The sequence below is a fragment of the Anomaloglossus baeobatrachus genome, chromosome 6 (assembly GCF_048569485.1).
Source record: "Anomaloglossus baeobatrachus isolate aAnoBae1 chromosome 6, aAnoBae1.hap1, whole genome shotgun sequence".
Lineage (NCBI taxonomy): Eukaryota > Metazoa > Chordata > Amphibia > Anura > Aromobatidae > Anomaloglossus > Anomaloglossus baeobatrachus.
The window spans coordinates 390,254,301-390,276,104 of NC_134358.1; the positions used below are offsets into that span (position 1 = coordinate 390,254,301).

A 21,804-nucleotide genomic window follows, 5' to 3' on the forward strand; every position below is an offset into this window, starting at 1 on the left:
CCAAAATCACTCGAGCCTAGAACTGGAGAACCTCGAACCGCGAACCGCGCTCAACTCTACTTGACAGTGCTCACAGGTGACTGCCTACCCTATTTGGATCCTGGTGCAGTAGCAGTAACAGAAAACTCTGTATTATCATAGAGAGAAGAGCCAACTAAAAATGTTCATGGTAAGATTGAATTCAGGGGGTTAAAATCATTAAGAAATGGCTCATTTTATACTTGAACTGGCAACTTTTGAAAATATGTAGAATTGCCCTTAAACCAAAAGTGTACCTTTGTGTTATGGCAGTATGCCGAAGCAAAGAGATGAAGACCTGCCTCCACTTTCTGGGATCTATCTTGGTACCTCTGCTGCTATGGATGGATGACACAGGCAGTGGGCAGCCAGGTTGATGGAAGGGAAAAACCTAAGGAATGTCACTTTAGAATGATTTGTCAGGGGCAAGACAACTTAATTATTAAATAAAGGGATTTGTGGATTGGCTATTTAACACATAATTTATTAAATGAAGTCAAGTTGACTGAAAATACAACAACCATTCAGGTTCAATCTATGATTTTTTTTATTTTGCTTTTATTGTTCGATCAAGATTTTGTTTTTTGTTTTTTTCTCATTGCCTATCCTGTGCTTTACCAAGTAAAATTTGGTCACACCAAAATTGCTCAATGGTATCGGTAGAGAGTAAAGGGGGCTTTACACGCTGCGACATCGCTAATGCGGAGTCGTTGGGGGTCACGGAATTTGTGACGCACATCCGGCCGCATTAGCGATATTGCTGCGTGTGACACCGATGAGCGATTTTGCATCGTTGCAAAAACGTGCAAAATCGCTCATCGGTGACATGGGGGTCCATTCTCGATTATCGTTACTGCAGCAGTAACGATGTAGTTCGTCGCTCCTGCGGCAGCACACATCCCTATGTGTGACGCCGCAGGAAGGAGGAACCTCTCCTACCTGCCTCCCGGCCGCTATGCGGAAGGAAGGAGGTGGGCGGGATGTTCCGGCCACTCATCTCCGCCCCTCCGCTTCTATTGGGCGGCCGCTCAGTGACGTTGCTGTGACGCCAAACGGACCGCCCCCTTAGAAAGGAGGCGGTTCGCCGGTCACAGCGACGTCGCCGGGCAGGTAAGTATGTGTGAGGGGTCTGCGCAATGTTGTGCGGCACGGGCAGCGATTTGCCCGTGTCGCACAACAGATGGGGGCGGGTACCCACGCTAGCGAAATCGGGCCCGATATCGCAGCGTGTAAAGTAGCCTTAACTGATATTATAAACTCAATAGCCAAAACCCCCCAAAATATCATTTTAACCAATCTAGAATATAATATACATATGGATAGATCTACCTGTTTTGTAGCTACTTGTAGCTAAGGGTGAAACATGTTGGGGAGGCTCTTTTTCTCTTTTAGTACCACCTTGTTCCTCTGGCTTTTAGGCCTCCTTCACACGTCTGTGTTTCCGGTATGTGTGGCGGCCATTTTCATATGTATCAGAGACACAGACACACATAAACCTATTAAAATCAATGGGTTTGCGCACATGTGCGTGTTTTCACACAGACTGTGTGTCCGTGTGCTCCACACGTAGACATGTCCTTTTTATCTCCGGTAGCACCGATGTCACACAGACTGCACGGACTGCACACTGATGTGCTTCGTGTGACATCAGTGTGACAAGTACCAGAGAAAACCCGTGACTGTAAAATAAAATGCTTTTCTATACTCACATGTCTTCACCGCTAATGTCTCCGCTATGCTGTCGCTTGCTTCTAACCCAATTATTATTATAACGCAATTATGCTCACTGCATATTCACTGCACCTCAGATCGAAAGCAGAAGCAGCGCCAGAGGCATCAGCACCATGGACAGGTAAGACGTTCATGCTGTTAGTGTGTTATGCAGCTGTCACACGGATAGCACACTGACAGCACGCACTGAACACACACCCGGACACATGCACATATGCACTTACACCACAGACCATGCAAAACATGCTTATTTTGCACGGACGTGTGAAAGAGGCCTTAGACCGTACAAAATAGATACAATCCCCGATGGTTAGATAATTTATGGCAGTCCTTTTGCTTTACGCTAGTTACACAATTTGAGGCTATTGGAGCTGTATATTTATGTAGCTACAAATTACTTTATCTATCCATATGTATATTGCAATTGTATGTTCCAACTAGCTAGCAATTTGACCACTTGGGATACACTTGAACATACATAGCTTGGACCAATAAGGAGCAGAGTGTAATGTTAATATGGACCTCAACTTATGATTTGCGCTTGTTTATATTTTTCTTTTAACAATTTAAAGTTATGGTTTATTTTGGATTGGGATTTTTTTGATCTTTGGCTATTGGATTTAGGAAGTATAAGCCACATTTGATATTTTACGTATATGGTGTTTTATCACTTTGTCCACCCAGCCGTTTCCTATTTAGTTTTTCCTACGTCCAGTAAACTGGATAAACTCCCATAATATTGGCAATTTGTGTGCTCGATTTATGCTGCACTCAGGATCTTAAGAAGCAGTGGCTGGTGGAAAATAAATTTTAAACATATTAGAGCGATGCTTGCACTGTGTGTTTGGGGCTTGTGAAAATGGTTATCATCTATCCACAAAACATAAATCTTTGTTTTAGCCCTGACCAGAGGAATGTCATGTATTTTAAAACATTTACTACTTTCTGGCACATATTTTCCAGAGGAAATCCAGTTGAAATTCTTTGCTCATTAGAAATAGTATTCTGGTCCTCATTGGGAAATCATTTCTGGGTGACTTGCCAACTCATGTAAAAGCACAGAATTATATTATTTACTAATGGGATTATCTCTGTATGTGTATGGAGGTTACATTTGCTGTCCATATTTTTCCACCCTTGGTTTGTGAAAATTGCAGTTCCCTTATTACTTTCTTATTATTAGAAGAAAACTTACTAATGTAAATTTAAGGTGTTAATTTAGTAATTTTGATTAACCCTCAGCTTAGATACGCTCCTGCAATAATTACATACAGTGTATAAGTGTGCATGAATTTAGAAACTCTGCTTTCTAAACTCTGTTTTTTAGCTTTCTCTGCTCTTTTTATAACTATTGCCATTTTTTGCTATTATTAAATATGGATAAAAAAAAATCTGATTTGAAATATATCTGTGATTTAATACATCTAAATCTCCCCCAAATTTCATCTTGGATTAAAATGTTAAAACTACTGGGAACAATTATTTTACATAGTCTAAATGTTGTTCCTGGATTTGGTGGTGATTTTTTTCCCTTGTTCCGCTCTGTTCCTCAGATATGTTTTTCTCTTTTCTCTGTATGTAAATCTTGTCTTATTAACCAATGGGGTGTGATCTTCAACTCTTCTCTGTAGGAGAATTTTTGAGGACCATGTTCCCTCGGCTAACCAGTTTAGATTAATATTCAGGAAAAAGGAGCCATAAATCAAGAATTAGAAGAAGAAACAGAATGGCAGATTCAGGGGTTGATGGAATCTAGACTGGGTAAAAAATGTTTATACAGTGGAACCTTGGATTACGAGCATAATTGGCTCCGGGAGTGTGCTCTTAAATCAAGTTACTCTTATATCAAAGCGAATTTTCCCATAGGAAATAATTGAAACGCGGACAATTCGTTCCACAACCCAAAAATATTTACAGTATTTATACAAACTTATTACAGTAATACAATATAATGTACTGTATTCATATAAATTATTACAGTCACTAATACAAAATACTGTGCAGTAAAACATATAAAGCAAATTAAACTGCACTTTAGCTTCCAATAGAATTGTTGGTGTGCGAGAGGTACAGTATAAGCAATGTGCTGCACTGGTTAGCCAAAAAAAAGTACAATACTGTATCTACAAATGCAAATTGACAGAAATGTTATATAGTATATACTGTACTGCACAATGGTAAACTCTATACAGTAAACAGTACATATGTACAGAAAGTTACCCGCAGAGCGGGTCAGAACACGGTGAAAGGACAGAACCGGAAGTGTGCACGGTGGGAATTTGCTCTTATTGCAAATCATTGCTCTTAAACCAAGTTACACATTTTTAAAAACCTTTGCTTGTCTTGCAAAATGCTCTCAAACCAAGTTACTCTTAAACCCAGGTTCCACTGTATATTTGTGGCAAGGGACAGGTTCTCGTGAAATGGTAGGCATTTTTGTTTAAATACATATTATTGATTTTCTTTTTTCTAGATCCGAATGAATACAGAGAAATATGAAAAGCTGCTATCCGAACGTGCTGTACAATTTCGGGCAATTCAAAAACTGCTGTTGACAAGGTTCAAAGATAAGACACCTGCTCCACTTCAGAATTTAGACACTTTACTGGACGGCACCTACAGGCAGGTTAGTTGGATTTATTATTATATATTGAAGTTAATGAAGACATTGCGAGAGTTATTGTTGTCATAGCTGCACATTTGTCAAAACCTAGCAATGTTTCCTTGACAATTGTAGTTTAGTAGTTGCAAGAAGTTTACCAAAGAAAACAGTCGGTGCATGCCACTTATCAGATGTGCCGTATTCATTAAGAGGTGTGTGCCTCTTAAAGGGGTTGTTCACTATGAGAACAACCCTTTCTTATTTTTCATGTTTGGCCCCATTAAACTAATACAGCTTATAGTAACCTCTGGTGCCAACACTGTTTCAGTGGTGCAACGCTCTCGAACCCGGGGCTCACATGAGATTGTTATGCTATTATATCCCCTCACTCAATCACTGCCGGCTTCCCCCTCCCTACCTTCGGATATATAAGTAATTAATGGGAAGTTAGAGAACAGTCACAGCTTTCACTTCTTATTAATTATTTATACATCTGAAGGCAAGGAGAGAGAAGCTGGCAGTGACTGGGTGCAGGACTCGCATGATGTATCAACCTCACATGAGTCCCTGGAGAGCCATTGCCAGCACTTCTGTAACGGCGTCAGCACTAGAGGTGAGTATAAGCTTTTTTAATTTTAATGGCGCCAAACATGGGGAATCAGAAGGGGTTGTCCTCATAGTGTACAACCCCTATAATGAATCAGTAGTGTCTGACTCCTATGCGGACATCATCAAGACCATTAAAAAAAATTGCCAGACTTTATGAATTGCTGCCACAGTCTACAAAACTTTGGATTTTAGTACATATAAAGTAAAACACTTCAGCAAGTAAATGTAAAATAATCTATTGTTAAGATACAAAATATGATACATGAATCCTCCAGCAAAATCAACCCCTAATGCAGTGTTCCCCAACTCCAGTCCTCAAGAGCCACAAACAGATCATATTTTAAGGATTTTTTTTAGTATTTCACAGGTGATCAACTGGGCAATTCTAAGAAAATCCTAAAGACATGATCTGTTGGTGGCTCTTGAAGACTGGATTTGAGGAACACCTCCTGAAGCGGACAAAGTTTCTAGGAATAAAAGAAATTGAAGACTATTATGTGTTATAAAACACAAAGGAATAGAACATTTAGAGTAAAACATACAAAACATACATTAAGTTGTAATAGCAAAGCTTGAAATGTTTTTTTGAGGTTACAATATTTCTGTAGTCACTATATAACTGCAGCTTGCCAAATCTTGACAGTTTACAATGTGCACACTATCAGGATTCTCCTTTATTTTCAGCCTGAGTGGCAATCCCTTGACCTCGATTGTAGGATATCCATACTTGCTTTTGTGTCAACTAGATTCCAAATCCTATCTTTTAATTCAAAATTGACAGTAATGAATGAGCATTTAGTCAGCATGTGACCACAAGTATTCAAGCTGCGCACAGTCATGATTTGGCCTTCGACCGTTACATGTTTATATATGATCTTCCTGAATTGTAAAGCGCTGCGGAATATGTTGGTTCTATAGAAATAAAGATTATTATTATTATTATTATTGTTAGTTACATAGCATGACTGCAGAAATTTCTCTTGAACGAAGCGGGAAAAAAACCCTTTAAAAAGCAAATATGTATGAAAGAGAGATTTTACATTGCAAGCCTACCACAAAAGTACATTTCTTAACCACAAACAAGAAAATAATTGTTTAGATGCCATTGGCAGATGAAAAACGTTTCCACTCCAATGTCTTTTGTATAGTTAATAGACAAGAAGAGGTCTCATTATCGCTATGAAAAAGCAATATGACGCGTATGGCTCTGATGCCATCTGTCCATGTTTCTATACTATTTTCATAATATATTCTTAGGCTGTGTGCACACGTTGCGTTTTTTACCGCGGAAACGCTGCATTTAGAACCGCAGCGTTTCAGTGGCAAATTGCATTCGTTCAGCTTTCCCAGCAAAGTGTATGAGAAAGCCGAAAAATCAGTGCACACGCTGCGTTTCTAAACGCAGCGTTTTGGATGCCAAAAATCGGTGCGGAAAGAAAAGCATCATGTCACTTCTTTTGTGCGGTGTGGCTGCGTTCTCTCCCCCATTGAATCAATGATGTGGGTCAGAACGCAGCTACACCGCAGTGAGCTGCTTTTTTGTTGCGGTCCGCGGGCTTTGTCGGCATGCCAGAACGCAGGCATTTACCTGGAAGTGAGGTCAAGATGTTTCCTGTTGACCTCACTTCCTGGCAAAGTCCTGGAAAGCCCCCCGTGTCGCCAAAGTGCCCGCCCCGACCCCCGACCCCCCTCCCGAAAATCCAACATGGCCGCGCGCACAGTAGCGCACCGGCCGCAACCTACTCCTATGATTTCTGTCGCATGTGCCTTGAGACATGCGACAGAAAAATGCCCCCCAGGCCCTGCCAGGTCACCACCTATTCCCCCCGGTATTCCCCCTTACCTGTCCGGTCGCAGCGCTGATCCCCCGCGGCCCCCTCCTCCTTCACAGCAGACGCCGGTCAGTGCGGTCACATGAGCAGAGCAGCTGACAGCCAGCACTGTGTTCAGAGAGCTGTGCTGGCTGCTCGCACTCTGCAGCTGTGACCCGGGGAGAGTGGGTGCAGATTTTTGGCACCCACTCTCCTCAAATGGAGGGTCTGCCCTCCTAGAAAATGGGGGTTACATTCCCTGAACGTGCCCCCATATTCTAGAAGGTCCAGAGCCGACGTGGGACGTCCAAATGGATTTCTGCGGACCCATTTTTTTCAAATTTTTTGATTAAATTGGTGAACGAGGGAATGATTTGGGGAGTGTTTTTTCTAATAAAATTTTTTTTGTCATTTTTTTTTGCTTTTGTTTACTGTCAATTAGTTATGTCTGGTATCTGATAGACGTCGTGACATCACTAATTGCTGGGCTTGATGCCAGGTGACATTACACATCTGGTATCAACCCCATTTATTACCCCGTTTGCCAACGCACCAGGGCGCGGGATGAGTTGGGGCGAAGCGCCAGGATTGGCGCATCTAATGGATGTGCCACTTCTGGGGCGGCTGCGGCCTGCTATTTTTAGGCTGGGAAGAGTCCAATAACCATGGCTCTTCCCACCCTGAGAATACCAGACCCCAGCTGTCAGCTTCACCTTGGCTGGTGATCTAATTTGGGGGGACCCCACGTTATTTTTTTTGAATTCCTTATTTCTAAATAAAAAAAAAAAGCCTGGGGAACCCTCCAAATTGATCACCAGACAAGATGAAGCTGCCAGCTGTGGTTTGCAGGCTACAGCTGTCTGCTTTACCCTGACTGGCTATCAAAAATAGGGGGGACCCCACGCCTTTTTTTTCATTTTTTTTTTTTTTTTTTTGTGAAAAAATACTAAGCTAGGCACCCTTTAGTGCCACATGAAAGGTACTAAAGGTGCCAGCTTAGAATATGCAGGCGGGGGTGGGACGTTATATATTTTTGACATCCATTCATCCTTTGACGTTTTTTTGGCTGTGTGCCCACAATCAGGTTTTGCAGTGGTTTGGGCGCTAAGTGTTTTCCCTGCGTCCATAACGCTGCGTTGTGCAGTAGAAGCACAGTGGATGGATTTTTGGAGATCCTGTGCCTACTGTGCTTCTTTTCTCCGCAGCATAAACTGACCGGTGGAGTGGCTTCCCGAGCCTCAGCATGTCAATTTATGCTGTGGAGACGAGAGTGCTCTCTGCAGGTAGAATAGAGCTAAAGTCCACAGCAGCCTGAACCCAAATCGTGGGCATGGGCAGCTGCGTTCTCCCATGGACAACACTCACATCTCTGCAGAAAGGCTGACACTGTGTACTAGACGCCGTGTCGCTGGATCACGGCCACATAGCCTAAAAGTGAGAATATTGTTGCTACAGCAACATTTTGGGTGAAGTAGCTGTGGATTCAAAATGCTTAATATACTCCTGAATAAAATCCTTGAGGGGTTCAGATTCCAAAATGGGGTCACTTGTAGCGGTTTTCTGACGTATAAGTACCCAAGAGGCCCTGCTAATGTGACATGGTGCGCGAAGTTTATTTCAACTTTTCCAAAATCCAAATGGTGCTCCTTCCATTCACTCCCATTTATCCAAACAGAATGTGGAGAAGGAAATGACATCACAGGTTTTTTTTTTCCAAAGGTCTGTGTTCAACCAACTTTCTTAACACTGACAAGTCTTAAAAAACGCACCTAAAAAAACGCATGAAAAACACATGAAAAACACATGAAAAACGCATGCGTTTTCGATGCGTTTTTCTCAAAAAGCATTGTTTACAATTCTCCCCTCTGCCAGAGGGTGCGTTTTTTTCGCGCTGAAAAAAAAGCAACGTGTGCACATAGCCTTAGTCTCTATTCTACGGGTTAGCTATTTGGTGATATACCAGTTTGTATCTATAAGAATCGGACTTAGGGGTACTTTGCACACCACGACATCGCAGGTGCGATGTCGGTGGGGTCAAATCGAAAGTGACGCACATCAGTCGACATCAGAGTGTGGAAATCATTTTTTATACGATTAACGAGAGCAAAAGCGTCGAAATTGTACCATCGGTGTAGCGTCGGTCATTTCCATAATTTCGGAAGGACCGATGTTACGATGTTGTTCCTCTTTCCTGCGGCAGCACATATCACTGTGTGTGAAGCCGCAGGAGCGAGGAACATCACCTTACCTGCGTCCTGGCTGCAATGAGGAATGAAGGAGGTGGGCGGGATGTTTACGTCCCGCTCATCTCCGCCCCTCTGCTTCTATTGGCCGCCTGCCGTGTGATGTCGCTGTGACGCCGCCCGCCCCGCATCCTTAGGAAGGAGGCGGTTCGCCGGCCAGAGCGACGTCGCAGGGCAGGTAAGTGCATGTGAAGCTGCCGTAGCGATAATGTTCGCTACGGCAGCTATCACAAGATATCGCAGCTGCGACGGGAGCGGGGACTATCACGCTCAGCATCGCAGCAATCGGCTTGCGATGTCGTAGTGTGCAAAGTACCCCTTAGATCGGACTGTAATGCTTGCACTTGCAGTGCATCTCCTGACTCAAGTGTGATAGCTGCATAGAAATATGTGAAGCTGTCACGTTTGGGTCTTGAGAGCTGTGTCCAGTCTAACCATTACATTCCGATCTTGCTCTGTTTAATATGGTCGTCTGATTGCGCCATCACACAGTTTACTTCATGTTGATTGTAACAATTATTAAACCTTGTCCTACATTTTTCAATGATATTGAATGTGACATGAAATATATTTTGAGATCTTTCGTTCAAGGAAAGATCCTGAGTGGGTTTCCTAACTGGTGTTAAAATCAGATAAAGGCTGGACTCTTGAAAAGCTTATTATTATAGTATCAGGCGGAAAACTTTCAGAAAGTAAACCATTCTGGCATGGATTTTCAAAATAAGTACAACAGCCTCATTGGACATAAGAGGTTTGTTTAATCTGCTTGTAATTTGTATACGTAAACCTAAGGACAAGTCCACATTAGGGAAGGGTCACTTGTAACTTTTATATTTTCTGGCAACAGATTCTTATTAGCAAAAGTTCATACTCCTGTATAGCATCCCAGTGTAATTATTTCTGTTGGTGTGAGTCACAGCCTTCTGACATAAAGTGAGGAAAGTAAGTATTTGATACACTTCCAATTTTGCAAGTTTTCCCACCTACAAAAAATGGAGAAGTCTGTAATTTTTTACCATAGGTACACTTCAAGTGTGACAGTCAGAATTCCCCCCAAAATTCCAGAAAATCACATTGTATGATTTTGAGATAATTTATTTGCATTTTATTGCATGAAATAAGTATTTGATACAATAGAAAAAAAATAATTTAATATTTGGTATAGAAACTTTTGTTTGCAATAATAGAGGTCAGACATTTCCTGTAGCTCTTGACCAAGCTTACACACACTGCAACATGGATTTTGGCCCACTCCTAGAAACAGAGCTTCTCCAGAGCTTTCAGGTTTCGGGGCTGTCACTGGGAAATATTGACTTTCGGCTCCAACCAAAGATTTTCTATTGGGTTCGGGTCTGCAGACTGGCTAGGCCACATCATGACCTTGAAATGCTTCTAACGGAGCCACTTCTTAGTGTTAGTTTCCCTAGCTGTGTGTTTCCGATCATTGTCATGCTGGATGATCCAGCCACAACCCATCTTCAATGCTCTTACTAAAGAAAGGAGTTTGTTGGCTAAAATCTTGAACTACATGACCCCATCTATCCTCCCTTTAATACGGTTCAGTCGTCCTGTCCTCTTAGGTTCATAGTATCATAGTATCATAGTTTTTAAGGTTGAAGGGAGACTCTAAGTCCATCTAGTTCAACCCGTAGCCTAACATGTTGATCCAGAGGAAGGCAAAAAAAACCCCAATGTGGCAAACAAGTTCCAATGGGGAAAAAATTTCCTTCCTGACTCCACATCCGGCAATCAGACTAGTTCCCTGGATCAATACCCTGTCATAAAATCTAATATACATAACTGGTAATATTAAATTTTTCAAGAAAGGCGTCCAGACTCTGCTTAAATGTTAGTAGTGCATCACTCATTACAACATCATGCGGCAGAGAGTTCCATAGTCTCACTGCTCGCACAGTAAAGAATCCTCGTCTGTGATTATGATTAAACCTTCTTTCCTCAAGACGTAGCGGATGCCCCCGTGTTCCAGTCGCAGGCCTAGGTGTAAAAAGATCTTTGGAAAGGTCTCTGTACTGTCCCCTCATATATTTATACATTGTGATTAGATCCCCACTAAGCCTTCGTTTTTCCAGACTAAATAACCCCAAGTTTAATAACCTGTCTTGGTATTGCAGCCCACCCATTCCTCTAATAATCTTGGTGGCTCTTCTCTGCACCCTCTCCAGTTCAGCTATGTCCCTCTTATATATCGGTGACCAGAATTGTACACAGTATTCTAAGTGCGGTCGCACTAGTGACTTGTACAGAGGTAGAACTATATTTTTTTCATGAACACTTATTTATACAACCAAAAATCCCCAATATTGTGAAAAATCTTATTTTTTATTCAAATAGAAAAGTTAATTAAACATCACACCATTTGTGCATCATTACATAGATCAATTGCCTTACGCCAAACATATGGCAGCCCCTGATCTTGAATATCAAGACCAGGGTTTACAATGAAAAAATAAAGACAAATTGATACAATTTAAAAACATATATCCAGTAAATGGTTCACACATGGACACAATTTGTAAGATCCAGACTTAACTTGGTGACTCCCCAAATGACTATGTTGGCACTTTAGTGCTGACACTGCGGTCACAATCATAGATGTTCATCCAGGGGTATCCACACGGGGTATTGGAAATAGGTCCTTTAATCAAAATCGTGAACCACCAGACATTTCCTATCATTAAGACGTCTCCACCTCGACGCGTTTCCCCACACGGACATGTGGTTCATCAGGAGGCTGGAAGGTAAGTATAGTCTTATCAGCTTCTCATAGAGCATATAAGGCCAACAGACATAACAATACAACAGGTGCACAAAAATCCATCAAAACGGTAACAGAATACACAGATGACTCACTTGTCAGATAGTAAGATAGGGGATATGCAGGTCCATGGCGCCACACGAACAGATCAGCAGCACTTCAGTCAATACTGTTTAGATATCATGCTCCCGTCCTCCAGGCGTCATGGAGCTGCATATTCCCTGCCGCCCTAAATAGCCCATGCTTAATGAGACAGCTGGGAGAAATCCCGTCCTCCCCCATTCGGCGTCATCATGATAACTACTGCGCATGCGCCGTCAAAAAACGATCAATGCGCATGCCCCATCTACGTAATGTGAAGGGAAACCCTTCACAGTGCTAAGCAACGCCCACCTTGTCGTGAGCTCACATAGTCACATGAGCAAGGGTGGGCGTGTATACAGAGATAGGAAATGTAACCGCACTGTGAGATCCGGGATGTCCGCAGCTTGTAGACTAAGACAGAGCATCTATAATGCAATGCGGCCGTGCTCAGAAACACAGGTAATCCACAGCCTTTAAAACAATATAGGGACTTTCAGGAGGCATATATAAACACCAATATTAGAGATAGGAGATCCCGGCTGAATAGATACTTGTGCGATCATGCCAAAATCCAAAAGTTGTTTCCATGTTCATAATAAACATAGGGGCTATATATAAACCCAGCAGCATTAAAGGATCCCATACACCCAGAGGTAAATGAGAACCTATTAAATACAGCATAAATACAGAGCTGCTATAGATGCCCATATGCCGAGGTGGTCATCCCAGATACTTCACAAATACACCACCCCCATATATAGCATGAATACAAAGCGAATATGCATACAGGGATCACATGTATACACATACAAATATACAATTTTTATACATATATATACAAAGGATCCCCTGTATACTATAAGCACCCGCACCATAAATCAATGGTCACTAGACCTGATACGGATCCTTCACATACAGTTAGCAGGTACAGCACTAGCAAAATCATCATATTTCAAAACCAGGCATCATTTTAGGATCTCTCCATCAATTCATTGACCCAGAAAAATCATCTCCATAATTTTCTCCAACAAGTGAGTTTGATATTTCAAATAAATCCCTATAATAAGAGTAATCCCCCAATCAAGGGGATCTATTCTCCCTAAACACGAAAAACTTTCTAACGCTAGGTGGACCTATCTAGTACTAAGTGGGAAGAAAACAATTAAAAGAGAGCTGCTCATTGAGCCCCCCCGGGGCTAGTGATCCCATCCTAAATATCCAAGATGATTCTCTCTGTAACAGAACCCTGTCAAAGTCACCACCTCTCGTTTCAACAGAATACACAGATGACTCACTTGTCAGATAGTAAGATAGGGGATATGCAGGTCCATGGCGCCACACGAACAGATCCTTCAACAGAATACACAGATGACTCACTTGTCAGATAGTAAGATAGGGGATATGCAGGTCCATGGCGCCACACGAACAGATCAACAGAATACACAGATGACTCACTTGTCAGATAGTAAGATAGGGGATATGCAGGTCCATGGCGCCACATGAACAGATCAACAGAATACACAGATGACTCACTTGTCAGATAGTAAGATAGGGGATATGCAGGTCCATGGCGCCACACGCTATGTCCTTCTTATATATCGGTGACCAGAATTGTACACAGTATTCTAAGTGCGGTCGCACTAGTGACTTGTACAGAGGTAGAACTATATTTTTTTCATGAACACTTATACCTCTTTTAATACATCCCATTATTTTATTAGCCCTGGCAGCAGTTGCCTGACACTGTCCACTAAAGTGAAGTTTACCATCCACCCATACACCCAAGTCTTTTTCTGTGTCTGTTTTACCCAGTGTTCTACAATTAAGTACATAATCATAAATGTTATTTCCTCTACCCAAGTGCATGACCTTACATTTATCTACATTAAACTTCAATTGCCACTTCTCAGCCCAATCCTCCAATTTACATAAATCTCCCTGTAATATAAAATTATCCTCCTCTGTATTGATTACCCTGCAGAGTTTAGTATCATCTGCAAATATTGAAATTCTACTCCGCATGCCCCCAACAAGGTCATTTATAAATATGTTGAAAAGAAGCGGGCCCAATACTGACCCCTGTGGTACCCCACTATGAACTGAGACCCAGTCCGAGTACGTACCATTAATAACCACCCTTTGTTTCCTATCACTGAGCCAGTTTTTTAACCCAGTTACACATATTTTCCCCTATCCCCATTATTCTCATTTTATGTACCAACCTTTTGTGTGGCACCGTATCAAAAGCTTTTGAAAAGTCCATATACACAACATCCACTGCATTTCCCTGGTCCAGGCTTGAACTTACCTCTTCATAGAAGCTGATCAAATTAGTTTGACAGGATCGATCCCTCATAAACCCATGTTGATACTCTGTCATAAGGTTATTTTTCTTGAGATACTCCAGTATAGCATCTCTCAAGAAACCCTCAAGGATTTTACCAACCGTAGAGGTTAAACTTACCGGCCTATAATTTCCCGGCTCAGTTTTTGTCCCCTTTTTGAATATTGGCACCACATTTGCTATGCGCCAGTCCTGCGGTACCGACCCTGTTATTAAGGAATCTGGTTGTATGCGTCCTTCTTCTTCCTCCAAGCATGTGAGTGGAGTTGATATTAAAAAATTCTATTTTGGTCTCCTCTGACCACATGACCTTCTCCCATGCCTCTTCTAGATCATCCAGATGTCCTTTGGCAAAATTCAAATGGGCCTGGATATGTGCTGACGTGAGCAGGAGAACCTTGTGTGCCCTGCAGGATTTTAATCCATGACTGCGTAGTGTATTACTAACAGTAATCTTTGAGACTGTGTCCCAGCTATCCTCAGGTCATTGACCAGGTCCTCCCCTGTAGATCTGGGCTGATTCCTGACCTTTCTCAGAATCATCCTTACCCCACGAGGCAAGATCATTCATTGAGCCCCAGACTGAGTAAGTTTGGCAGTCATCTTGTGTTACGTTTTCTAATAATTGCGCCAACAGATGTTGTGTTTTCACTAAGCTGCTTGCCTATTGCCCTGTAGCCCATACCAGCCTTGAATAGGTCTACAATTTTGCTCCTGGTGTCCTTATTCAGCTCTTTGGTGTTGGCCATGGTGGAGCGGTTCGAGTGTGATTGATTGAGTGTGTGGACAGGTGTCAGTCATACAGGTAATGAGATCAAACAGGTGCAATTAATACAGGTAATCAGTGCAGAGTATGAGGGGTCTGAATAAATACAATAACAGGTCTGTAAGAGCCATTATTCTTGCTGGTTGGTAGATGATCAAATTCTTATTTCATGCAATAAAATTCTAATTCATTATTTAAAAGTCATACAATGTGATTTTCTGGATTTTCGGGGGGATTCTGTTTCTCACAGTTAAAGTGTACCTACGATAAAAATTACAGAACTCGCTATATACATATACGGTATATATATGCACACAGCTCTGGCAAAAAATTAAGAGATCACTGCAAAATTTTTCAGTTTTTCTACTTTTTCCCTTTATAGGTATATTTTTGATTACAATGTAAATTGTTCTTTTATTCTATAAACTACTGACAACATGTCTCCGAATTTCCAAGAAATAAATTTTGTATTTATTTTCTGAAAATGAGAAATGGTCAAAATAACAAAAAAAATGCATTGCTTTTAGACCTCAAATAATACAAAGAAAGCAAGTTCATAATCATTTAGAAACAACAATACTATTTTTTTTTTAAGTCAGGAAGAGTTAAGAAATCAATATTTTGTGGAACAACCATGATTTTTAATCACAGCTTTCATGCGTCTTGGCATGCTTTCCAGCAGTCTTTCACATTGCTTTTGGGTGACCTTTTGCTACTTCTGGTGCAATAATTTAACCAGTTCTTTGTTTGATGGCTTATGACCATCCATCTTCCTCTTGATTACATTCCAGAGGTGTTCAGTGGGGTTCAGGTCTGGAGAATGGGCTGGTCATGACAGTGACCTACAAAAGGAATGGCAAATGGCAGCTAGGGTGAAGTGCACGGCAAGAACAGTTCATAACAGGGTCCTAGAGGCAGGGCTCAAGTCATGTAAAGCTAGAAAAAAGCCTTTCATCAATGAGAAGCAAAGGAGAACCAGGCTGACGTTTGCCAAAGACCATAGGGATTGGACCATAGAGGACTGGAGTAAAGTAATTTTCTCTGATGAGTCTAATTTTCAGCTTTGCCCAACACCTGGTCATCTAATGATTAGACAGAGACCTGGAGAGGCGTACAAGCCACAGTGTCTTGCACCCACTGTAAAATTTGGTGAAAGACCGGTGATGATCTGGGGATGCTTCAGCAAGGCTGGAATTGGGCAGATTAAACTTTGCAAAGGACGTATGACTCAAGCCACATACAAGGTGATCCTGGAAAAACAGTTGATTCCCTCTGCTCTGGCAATGTTCCCCAACTCGGAGGACTGATTTTTCCAGCAGGACAATGCGCCATGCCGCACAGGTAAGTTAATCAATGTGTTGATGAAGGACCACCACATCAAAACACTATCATGGACAGCCCAATCTCCAGACATGATTCCCATTGAAAACCTCTGGAATGTAATCAAGAGGAAGATGGATAGTCACAAGACATCAAACAAAGAAGAACTGCCTACATTTTTGCACCAGGAGTAGCATAAGGTTACCCAAAAGCAGTGTGAAAGACTGGTGGAAAGCATGCCAAGACGCATGGAAGCTGTGATTAAAAATCATGGTTGTTCCACAAAATATTGATTTCTAAACTCTTCCCGAGTTAAAAAAAATTGTATTGTTGTTTCTAAATGATTATGAACTTGTTTTCTTTGCATTATGTGAGGTCTGAAAGTGAGGCATTGTTTGTTATTTTGACAATTTCTCATTTTCAGAAAATAAATACAGAATTTATTGCTTGGAAATTCGGAGACATGTTGTCAGTAGTTTATAGAATATAAGAACAATTTACATTGTACTCAAAAATATACCTATAAAGGGAGAAAGAAAAACTGAAAAATGTTGCAGTGATCTCTTAATTTTTGCCAGAGCTGTGTGCATATATATACCGTATATGTATATAGCGAGTTCTGTAATTTTTATCGTAGGTAGACTTTAACTGTGACAAACAGAATCCCCCCAAAAATCCAGAAAATCACATTGCATGACTTTTAAATAATGAATTAGAATTTTATTGCATGAAATAAGTATTTGATCACCTATTAACCAGCAAGAATTATGGCTCTCACAGACCTGTTATTGTTTTTATTCAGACCCCTCATACTCTGCACTGATTACCTGTATTAATTGCCAGAGCTGTATATATATATATATATATATATATATATAATATATATATATATATATATATATATATATATCTATATATATATATATATATATATATATATATATATATCTATCTTTATATAGATATTTATATATATATTTATAGCTACCGACCGCCGCCCCATTCATAACTCTGTGGTTAGGCGGTAACTTGTTTTTAAGCTTCAAATTCCTATATTTTTTGGAGAAAATATCATCTACTGGGACTAAATTGAGGGTTAGCATCCCATATGTGTTGTTTTGATTGTATGGTATATATTTTTATATAAAAGTACAGAATTAACATGATCTCTGCTTAAAGAGGGTTACATTTTTATTCTAAAAGATACTGAAGAACAGGGTCAGTGAGCAAAATCCTGAATTTTGGACTCAAAAGAAGATCTGAATCCCATGTGATTTCCTTCTCTTCTCTGTAATGAATCACATCACTGTCGCTCTTATGCTAACCACCTGTTTAATAAATGAAGAACGTGTGAGATTTATACGCACCTGCCTGGGCTCTTGTCATCCTAAATCAAAATGAACAATCAAGCACTGAAAGAAATCCCCATGTGTATAGATTTATGTGATCTTCTGAAAACAATATCCAAAAAAAGGAATAGGCTTTCATTATTGTGGGACTGGGGTTCAATAGTGGGAATGGTGTGATGGTGAAATCTCTTTTTATTACAGGGTTGATAGCTCTGAAGTAGTAGTAGGTCAAGTTTTCCTTCTCTAGAGCTTCATCCGTTCTCACTGTTCACATCAAAAGGATCTAACCGTTAACACATTTCCCACACTCGTGTTTAATAAAAGGATTCAGCTAGCCTAATATGATGCATTCGTATATATCAGTGTCCTATTTATCTTTTTGGCTTTTCAGCGTTTTCTTTATTATTTTATTGTTTCTAATATTTTTTTTATTACATTGTCCCTCTTATGTTATACCCAGCTGAGTGCAATAGTTTTCATAGCAATATCTTACTTGGCTTTTGTGGTAGAAGAAGCACACAGTTCATCCAAGGTTATGACTGCATTTGTACTTTCATGTACAATATTTTGCTCATTCTAGAAATAATAATTTTTTTTAAGTTCTGAGGGATGCCATATTGCATAAGAGTTACATTTCGGTCATCACAGACTACCTCTTGAATATTAGAGGGACTCTGACGATCAGCTGATTGCCTTTGGTTACCAGGAAGCTAGGAGAGGGACCAAACGTTTTTGCCAGTTTATTATTATATGGCATAATCATGCACACAATACATAAATATCGAGAGTCTGCCAGAAAGAGAGCGGCTGATGATTATAGGGACACTCCACTCTTACTCTTAGGCTGGGGCCACAAGAGCACTACTGCGAGTGCATCGCATGACACTCTGCTCCTGCTCTGCTAAAGTGTCATTCCACTCTGATGCAATTCTGCGATCACAGCAAAGCTGCGGAGAAGAAGGGCGCTGCTAAGGAGAGGGAGGGACTAATCTCCCTATCTCCTCCATTTTCAGCTGATGCGTATATCACAGTGCCCTCCATTGCAATGCGAGTGCAGTGCAATGTTTTTCGCAAACCCATAGACTTGTATGGATGCAAGAGAAAACAAATCGGATTCCACCCGCAGCATGCTGTGATTGTTTTCTTGGTCCGATTAGGGCTGAGAAAAAAATTTGCTCATTGGATCAGCCCCATAGAGTAACGTAGGTCCAGGTGGAATGCAATTTTTTATCGCATTCCACTCCTTCTTTTTTACTCGCCGTGTGTCCTTAGCCTTAAGGCCGCTTTACACGCAACGACATCGCTAACGAGATGTCATTGGGGTCACGGAATTCGTGACGCACATCCAGCCTCATTAGCAACGTCGTTGCGTGTGAAACGCACGAACGATCGTTAACGATCAAAATTACTTACCTTATCGTTGATTGTTGACACGCCGTCCATTTCCCAAATATCGTTGCTGTTGCAGGACGCTGGTTGTTCGTCGTTCCTGCGGCAGCACACATCGCTACGTGTGACACCGCAGGAACAAGGAACATCACCGTACCATCTTCTAAACCTTGAGAACTTCAGACTCAATAGGAGTAGAACGCTGGTTAACTTTTGTATGTTTATGGATTTGCTGCCATCACATCTCTGAAGCTATAAGCTAGCACTGCAGGGCACTGATACCATACACTGCAGGTTCACGGGTCCGAATGTAGGGGAAGGAATTAAGGATCCAAACTGTTCTGTATATACTGTTACATCACTGCATTGTAGCTGCGACCACTTGATGCAGAGCCCTGGCTGATGTAAGTAAAGGGGGTCGGTTTCACAAGACCATCGCTGTAAGCCTATCTATGCACCATTGCTACTTACATTGGAAGATAAAGTTTGCTTTATGTTTGGATGTCTGAATATATTGTGTACATGACACTTTTTTAAAATTGGGACCTACATTTCCAAGTAAGAGTTTTAATTACGGGGCAAAAATTAGATTTACCAGAGAAATAATAGACTATAAGATGTTCATTTCTAAACTTTATTTCTACTCTATGTGAATTGTTGGAAAAGTAAATGTCCACATTTTTTCATAGTATGTCGCTCAGATTAAGAAAAGCTCCTAAAAAGTGTGTTCTTTGCTTTACACAGGATCATACAATCAGCCACTTAGGTTCTCTATAAGGAATGTTTTATTCAAAGCCAAAATGTATTTTAGATTAATCTCTTATAATAATTTAGTTTGTACTCATTATTGTACCCACACTTGTGAAAAAAGATGGAATGAACAGTTTCCATTGTACAGATAAATTTGACACCAGCTCCCTTGAAATTAGAGATGCAATTTTGACCTATTGTACAATCGTCCTATACAAGAACAGGAAAATAGAGAAAATTAGTTGTTGCTGTCTATGGGGGATTTCACATAATACCTTGGATAATTATTTCAGGTGGAATGACTGGAATTACCTATCTCTATTTTTCTACATCCATGGGAAGTCAGAAGACAAATATCTCCAATTTTCCATATCAGTTTCAAAGATATTTTGCTAAATTGCAACTTAAAGAAGGAAGGACTGAATTATTTCCAACTAACTCTTGTTAGCCATTTAAAGGGGTGTGCTCATCTTCTGGGCTCAGGAACACACCACTCTTCAACCTCCCGGCTTCCTGAAGGATTAGCGTTCAGACCAGTGGTGTGGTTCTGTTGCTGGTCTGAACTGTGTGTTATTTCATGCTGCAAGCAGAAGCAGCTTTGTCTCTTCAGCATTAAAGTGCACAGTGGCACTGAAGCCAACGATCTAGGCAGTTTCAGAGCAGTGCTTGGAAATAAACCTTTAAAGAGAACCTGACAAGATCTGCGTGTAGCATGCATCAAGCACTGGCTGTATGATTAAAGTCATGTGTGTTTGACTCTAAAATGCTATGGCATTTCAGAGAAAAACGAAAATCTGTCAGCAAGTTTTTGCTCCGTAATCTGAGTGCAGCATGAGGTAGGGACTGACAATTTGATTTCAGGGATGTGCCACTTATTAGGCTGAGTATTGTTGTTTCAATACAATAAGTGGTTTATTGCCAGGAGATTATCACTGTCCACTCAAGATCTTGCATATCTGCTAGGCCACCTATGACCATAGCACTGATAAGCAGCTTACTGTAATTATACAATGTACACAGGAAGTTGTTAGTCAGGGTTGGGGGAGAGGTTACCTTTCTGAGGTCTGCTACATCTAAGAACTCTGTGTCACAAAGGCTGGACTCATTAAACTAAGTGATACAGAATTGGATTCAAGATCTCCTGCGCTACATAATGCTGATCTCTTATAAATTAGCAAAAACCTACTGACAGATTCCCTGTAAAAGCCTCCATGCGCGTAAGGCAGAGACCTGTGCATCTAAGCCAGCGGGACAGAAAGAAACTGCTAGGTCCGACTTGTCTAACTATTCTCTGTCCCTAGCGACTTTTAAAGCATGTTTTTCTCTGAAACACTGCAGTGTTTCACAGTCGAACATACCTGGCTGAGATAATATAGTCAGTGCCTGATGCATGCTGCCCACGAATTTAGCAGCATTTATCAGCTATCAGATCTTGCCAGCCTGTACCTAGGAAATCAGCCTATTGACTGAAGAAATGGCCAGTAAACTAGACAATAAGGGGAACACTATAGAATAAAAATCTGTCTTGAGAACAGAGAAGTTTTTTTTAGTAAGAGGTAAATTTTAAAGGTACTTGTTTTTCCAATGTGCAGTCTTATCCATTTAAAGCGAACCTGACAGCTGATATACGAGTAGGTCCCCGACAACTTCCCGCCTGCTTTGCTGGACTGACAGGTCTCTTTCAATGCACGCATTCAGGGGGAGATGGGAGTAGGTAGAGAGAAGCTACTGGAGACCTGGCTATCTGACTAGTCTTCTTTGTGGCTCAGTCCCTAGCAACTTTTAAAGCAGGGGTCAAGAACCTTTTTTGCTGAGAGAGCCATGAACGCCACATATTTTAAAATATAATTCCGTGAGAGCCATACTCACCAGGAGGGAGCGGCGGTGCTGGAGCAGCTCAGAAGGTCCCAGGAGGCAGTGTAGACGATGCTGTGGGCATGGAGGAGGGGGTGTCGCGGCTCAAGATGGTCAGTGTGCGGAGGGTTGACAATACTGCTGCGGGCTCATGTAGT

At 41.2% G+C, this 21,804-nt stretch overlaps 1 protein-coding gene across 4 annotated transcripts in view; it reads left to right on the forward strand.

Moving 5' to 3' along the window:
* BBS9 (Bardet-Biedl syndrome 9) overlaps nucleotides 1–21,804 on the forward strand; it is a 704,556-nt gene that overhangs the window by 467,172 nt on the left and 215,580 nt on the right. For all 4 annotated transcript variants that reach the window (XM_075315101.1, XM_075315104.1, XM_075315105.1 and 1 more), the window contains one exon: nucleotides 4,223–4,375. In XM_075315101.1, coding sequence (XP_075171216.1) covers nucleotides 4,223–4,375 — 153 coding nt within the window. The remainder of the gene's footprint in view (nucleotides 1–4,222; nucleotides 4,376–21,804) is intronic.